General features: G+C 38.1%; 1 protein-coding gene across 1 annotated transcript in view; it reads left to right on the plus strand.

The window, feature by feature from the left end:
* ptprsb (protein tyrosine phosphatase receptor type Sb) overlaps positions 1-7,500 on the plus strand; it is a 111,120-nt gene that overhangs the window by 43,055 nt on the left and 60,565 nt on the right. Inside the window, exon 8 of the mRNA XM_084410262.1 lies at positions 3,973-4,161. Coding sequence (XP_084266388.1) covers positions 3,973-4,161 — 189 coding nt within the window. The remainder of the gene's footprint in view (positions 1-3,972; positions 4,162-7,500) is intronic.

The following is a 7,500-nucleotide window of genomic DNA, read 5'->3' on the forward strand; positions in this document are numbered from 1 at the left end:
CAAAATGGCCAGTTCTTGTTTTTTTCTGTAATATCGCAGTGTTTATTGTAAATGATTTATCTGTGTACATCGTTAGTGTGTTATTAATCTTGAATCAGAATAAGTTCCTCTTGCAGCATCTCTTCTCTTCTCTGATGACGAGGGCGGGGCAACCTGTCACTCACATGAGATCAGCCAATAGCAAACCACAACCATCCAATCAATTCCCCACAGACACAATCAAGCCCCGCCCACATGTGTTCTTGTTCCAGAAGCGTTTCACTCGATATACGACACAATAGAGGAGAGAAGACCAGATCAACTTCTCTTTCATGCCAACAGTAAAGTCTAACGTGTCTAATTTGCCCCAGTGTGTCGGCTGCCGAGGTCCTGACCCTTGACCTCTGACCCCTGTTAACCTGTTGTAGAATAAGAGGGAGTCTGTAGTTCATCATTGGTCTGGAAGCGTCTCCTGTAAATGTCGAGGAGCTCTTGCTCCCCAATATAAGCGAATCCTGGCCTTTACGCTGGTGTTTACTGTCCCTCCTCATCTCCGCTGACTCTCTAATTAAAGCCAACAAATAATTAGCGGCGCTGCAAACATGCGGCTGTGTAACATGTAATTGATGGTTAGGTGAACGTGTGTGCAGTGATTATGAATGTACATAATTACAGCATTCCAGCTCAGGCGTGTGTGTTGCTCTTATGTACCTCTGATAATCTCAGTGGTTTTGAGGAGACGACTGGTGTATTTATATCAGCGTAATAATCCGCCCACTGAAAGCCATATCTGTGTGAGCCAGTCACGATCATCTCATCTAAAGTCCCGCGTAAGTGGGCCGCTAATGTGAACAGATGCGAGGAATAGTTTTAATCACTGAGAAGGACGTTTATCTCGCGAGAAGTTTCCAACAGCTCATGTTTCTGAACCTGGAACATGAAGTGAAGCAGTGTTTGTTTTTTAAACTGGGGTTCGGGGAAAAGTCTAGAGGAAAACTCTGTAAAAACTATATTGCTGTCTTTTAAATAACCCTTGTGAGGATGATCATATTTGGTGGTCCGGTGCCTGTAAGAGATTAAAACCCACGTTCAACCTAACGTTAGTTTTAAGGCCCGTTCACACCAATAACCATAACCATAACTATATCAGTGTTCACACCAATAACCATAACTATATCAGTGTTCACACCAATAACCATAACTATATCAGTGTTCACACCAATAACCATAACTATATCAGTGTTCACACCAATAACCATAACTATATCAGTGTTCACACCAATAACCATAACTATATCAGTGTTCACACCAATAACCATAACTATATCAGTGTTCACACCAAGAGCCATAACCATAACTATATCAGTGTTCACACCAATAACCATAACCATAACTATATCAGTGTTCACACCAAGAGCCATAACTATATCAGTGTTCACACCAATAACTATAACTATATCAGTGTTCACACCAAGAGCCATAACCATAACTATATCAGTGTTCACACCAAGAGCCATAACCATAACTATATCAGTGTTCACACCAATAACCATAACTATATCAGTGTTCACACCAATAACCATAACTATATCAGTGTTCACACCAAGAGCCATAACCATAACTATATCAGTGTTCACACCAAGAGCCATAACCATAACTATATCAGTGTTCACACCAATAACCATAACTATATCAGTGTTCACACCAAGAGCCATAACCATAACTATATCAGTGTTCACACCAAGAGCCATAACCATAACTATATCAGTGTTCACACCAATAACCATAACTATATCAGTGTTCACACCAATAACCATAACTATATCAGTGTTCACACCAATAACCATAACTATATCAGTGTTCACACCAATAACCATAACTATATCAGTGTTCACACCAATAACCATAACTATATCAGTGTTCACACCAATAACCATAACTATATCAGTGTTCACACCAATAACCATAACTATATCAGTGTTCACACCAATAACCATAACTATATCAGTGTTCACACCAAGAGCCATAACCATAACTATATCAGTGTTCACACCAAGAGCCATAACCATAACTATATCAGTGTTCACACCAATAACCATAACCATAACTATATCAGTGTTCACACCAATAACCATAACTATATCAGTGTTCACACCAATAACCATAACTATATCAGTGTTCACACCAATAACCATAACTATATCAGTGTTCACACCAATAACCATAACTATATCAGTGTTCACACCAAGAGCCATAACCATAACTATATCAGTGTTCACACCAAGAGCCATAACCATAACTATATCAGTGTTCACACCAAGAGCCATAACCATAACTATATCAGTGTTCACACCAAGAGCCATAACCATAACTATATCAGTGTTCACACCAAGAGCCATAACCATAACTATATCAGTGTTCACACCAATAACCATAACTATATCAGTGTTCACACCAAGAGCCATAACCATAACTATATCAGTGTTCACACCAATAACCATAACTATATCAGTGTTCACACCAATAACCATAACTATATCAGTGTTCACACCAAGAGCCATAACCATAACTATAACTATATCAGTGTTCACACCAAGAGCCATAACTATAACCATAACTATATCAGTGTTCACACCAAGAGCCATAACTATAACCATAAATATATCAGCGTTCACACCAATAACCATAATCATAACCATAACTATAACTATATCAGTGTTCACACCAAGAGCCATAACCATAACCATAACTATAACTATATCAGTGTTCACACCAAGAGCCATAACTATATCAGTGTTCACACAAAGAGCCATAACCATAACCATAACTATAACTATATCAGTGTTCACACCAAGAGCCATAACTATATCAGTGTTCACACAAAGAGCCATAACCATAACCATAACTATAACTATATCAGTGTTCACACCAAGAGCCATAACCATAACCATAACTATAACTATATCAGTGTTCACACCAAGAGCCATAACTATATCAGTGTTCACACAAAGAGCCATAACCATAACCATAACTATAACTATATCAGTGTTCACACCAAGAGCCATAACTATATCAGTGTTCACACCAAGAGCCATAACCATAACCATAACTATAACTATATCAGTGTTCACACCAAGAGCCATAACCATAACCATAACTATAACTATATCAGCGTTCACACCAAGAGCCATAACCATAACCATAACTATATCAGTGTTCACACCGAGAGCCCTAACTATAACCATAATTATAACTATATCAGCGTTCACACCAAGAGCCATAACCATAACTATATCAGTGTTCACACCAAAAACCATAACTATATCAGTGTTCACACCAAGAGCCATAACCATAACCATAACTATATCAGTGTTCACACCGAGAGCCCTAACTATAACCATAATTATAACTATATCAGCGTTCACACCAAGAACCATAACTATAAAAAAACTGGCATTGTATATTATGAATATTGTTGTTCTTTGTCGAATTGCTCTGGTTCATCATTTGTAAATCACTTTAGATAAAAGCGTCTGCTGAATGCATGAACGTAAACACACTGATGCTGAAATGTTTCAGATATTTCCTGACTTTACCGTGTACCGATCTGATAATCATTTCCTCTGATTATAATATTTCAGCAGTCATGTCATGTGTTCAGCTGCTCAATCTCAGTCTGCCCGACTGACGAATCAATCACTCTTTCCGATCTAATCTGTCAAACAGGTTTGCAATAAGGTCTGAATCTTTGTGATTCAGTTTGATTCCTGCAGACAGCTCACACCAAAATAATAACAGGAGACTTTATAAGACAGAAAACAGAAAGATCCCCAGATGAGGTTGATATTTAGGGTCTTTTGTAATTTCACAGCAACACTAATCTATATAAAAACATCTGTAACAGTCTCCAGTGTTGTGTCCCGTCACACTCTTGTGCATGAGTGATCCTCTGAGCGTCTCCTCCGCTCATTAATGTGTTCGGGTGTGTTTCAGAGGACCTGCTGCCCTTCGGCTTCCCCAGCATCGACATGGGCCCTCAGCTGAAGGTGGTGGAGAGAACCAGAACCGCCACCATGCTGTGCGCCGCCAGCGGGATCCCCGACCCCGAGATCTCCTGGTTCAAGGACTTTCTCCCCGTGGAGCCGGCGCTCAGCCAAGGCCGAATCAAGCAGCTGCGATCAGGTACGATCCTCACGAGATCCTCACGAGAGCTTCGTCAGGACGCTTGCACAGTCAGTTATGAATTCATGTATTCACAGTTTCTGTATTATGAATGTTTAAGGCCAGAGAAGTAATTTGTTGAGGTTAATTTGTAAAGAAAGACTACACGCCTGCACACATATATATTCAAACGCGCATACCTATAGACTAAACACGTAAGAACGCATGTGCGTACCGTCACCATCTCACAGATTCACGTTTTTGAAGTTTATGCGGAGATGATCACGTTTTTCTAAATTTGCACAAATTCAACGCCAGTCCAATAATTACAATCTCTGTTTTTTCTGAAGTAAGTCGTTGGGAATTACTAGTCATCCAATTTTTACATCAACTATGCATTCCACTAATTTTGTGAATTGATAAGTTTCGTGAAGAAATATAGAGCTGAGTATCATCAGGGTAGCATGTACAGAGTGAACCGCAGCGGTCCTAGTACTGAGCCTTGTGGTACGCCATACTGAACTTGTGATCGATGAGACATCTCTTCATTTACTGCTACAAACTGATAACGGTCAGAAACCATGCTAATGCAATTCCACTAATGCCAACATAATTTTCGAGTCTATTCAAAAGAATGTTCCTCTTCTTTTATGAGCTCCGTGCTTTTACCTGTGGACCGTCACATACACATTTTTGAGCATAGATCTGAACTTATCTTGCTTTGGCATGCAGACCTACACTCTTAGAAAAGGTTCAGTGGAGTTCTATATAAAACCCTTGGGTTCTTGACCCAGTTTTAAAAAAAGGTTCTATACAGAACACTAGGTAACTAAACATGCAGACCTACAATCAATAGAGAACTTTAAGGTTCTTGACTCAATTTCAAAGAAGCAAAAATGTTCTATGTAAGGAGAAATGTCTTAAATGATTGCATAATACTTTAATGTTTTAACGGGTTGTTTAATTTTTTTCTACTGAAAGTGTTTACAAGCATTTCATTCATAAAATGTAATAAAAAATGTATTTAAACAAAATGAATGAATTAAAACTAAATCCATAAAATGATCCCAGGATGGGAAGGTTCTGTATATGAAGCGCCTGACGGAAACCTTTAGGCTTCTATATAGAAGAGCGTAAGGTTGGTCTCTGAAGAAACACTTATTGCAGAACTGAAAGCACTTAAAAACAGGAAAGTGTCAAAATGTTATAGAAGTTTAATGCTATTTATTTGACTCTAAAATTTTGCTATTTTGGTCGAAAAAATTGCTATAAAATCAAAGCCATATGTCTAACCAAGTTGTGTTCCAAATTTTAAGTTTATATCACAAAAATGTAGCCACTAAAAGGTTTTAAAGTGCTGATTCCATGTAAACGTAACGCCCAATTTCAAAACAGTAAATTTTGCGTGTTTAAAGTCCCCCTTAATTGTATCCCTTAAAGCTCATCTTTGATCACCAAAATTACATATTTAAAGTTTTTTCCTTGAAAATATATACTTTGTGCCTTAAAATATCTTGAATGTAACTCGACACCCTTGCCTCATTTAGTATTCGCCGTTTTATGAATATGCAAATTAGCCCCACTCACTCACTCCGCTCAGAGATCCACTGGTTGACGATCACACGTTGATCTGATTGGTTACAAGGTAGTTTGTGACGTCAGAAACACCAGCGATTTCAAAGCGTGTGTTTGAGACTGTCTTTGGTTCACTGCAGTTTTAAGGAGGAAATACTCAGCAATGGTGTCGACTTATGAACTTACACATGGTTTGTCTTAAAGCACATCAAACACACCACATAGACACATAAACAACATTAAAAGCTGGACTTAAGCTCTCAAATAAGACCTAATATATGATGATTGCTAAACTATGCAATAGTGTGGGAGTGACACACTGACAGTAAACATGTTAAACTGGCTGAATGTCAAGGCGTGATTGTGGATCTACGGCCTCTCGTACGAAGGCGTTTCAAATCAGCTCTAATAACGGTGTGAGGACTCTTCAGCGTGTGGACTGATGAAGTGAGTGATTAGCAGGTCTCCTCTCTATTACGCTGGGGTTTGGATAGGTGGTCATTTCTCAAATGACCACTCTCTTCAAGACTCGAACCGCAGCTGGAGCTCCGAGCCTTTGATTCGATGACTTTGACTGTAATGTGGAGTCCGAAACATGGGACGGAAATTTGTGCTGTTCTCAAGACACATTTAGAGTGAACTCTGGTACGGAAGTAGCTGGATGTGTTTTTAAACTAGGATTCGTCCTGTACTAGTTTAACATGAACCTACACATGACTGATTCACCCTATACGATTCTCACATACATTATTATACATTCTTTAAAACTAAAGCTTCCAAAAGTGGATTTTTCACACTGATGCAATAGAAGAACCTTTCAGTGATCAGGTCTTAAAATAACCATCTTTTCTTAGTTTGAAGAACATTTTAAAAATCTAAAGAACCTTTTTCTATTATGAAGAACCTTTTCATGATTTCATGGAACCTTCGATGCCAATAAACAACCTTCATTTTTAAGAGTCTGGAATCTTTCAAGTCAAGTCATCTTCATTTATACAGCGCTTTTAACAATGTAGATTGTTTCAAAGCGGCTTTACAGTGATAATAGGACTAAATAGGACTTTCCATTGCACTAAAGGTTGTTTATAGTGGAAAAAAGTCCTTTATTAAAATGTTCTTTACACTGAGAACAGGGTGAACAGCAACGGTCCTAGTACTGAGCCTTGTGGTACTCCACACTGAACTTGTGATTGATAAGACATCTCTTCTTCATTTACTGCTACAAACTGATGACGGTTAGATAACTATGATTTAACATCTGATTCACCCTTTACGTGATTCTCACATACATTATTATACATTCTTTAAAAATAAAGCTTCCAAAAAGGGATTTTTCACACTAATGCGATAGAAGAACCTTTTTTAGTGTTTTTTTTAAATGTACCTTTTTTTTTAATTCTCAGTGTAAAGAACATTTTCCACTATAAAGAACCTTTTTATGATTCCATAGACGTTAAAGGTTCTTCATGAAACCATCGATGCCAATAAACAAGCTTTATTTTTAAGAGTCTGGAATCTTTCCATTGTTTATCGTGGAAAAAGGTCCTTTAGATTATTCAAATGTTCTTCACACTGATAAAAAAAAAGGTTATTTTAAGACCTGAACACTGAAAGGTTCTTTGGGAACCAGAAATGGTTCATCTGTGGCGAAAACCTCCTTTTGAAACCTTTGATTTTAAGACTGTGCGTCAAGCATATAAAAGAACATTCAACTATTATCTCTCTGGAATAGTTGGCTGTGATTGGTCGATGAGCGTACAGGCGGTTGTTGATCTCCTCCGTGTG

This window comes from Rutilus rutilus, assembly GCF_951802725.1.
Source record: "Rutilus rutilus genome assembly, chromosome: 6".
Classification (NCBI taxonomy): Eukaryota; Metazoa; Chordata; class Actinopteri; order Cypriniformes; family Leuciscidae; genus Rutilus; species Rutilus rutilus.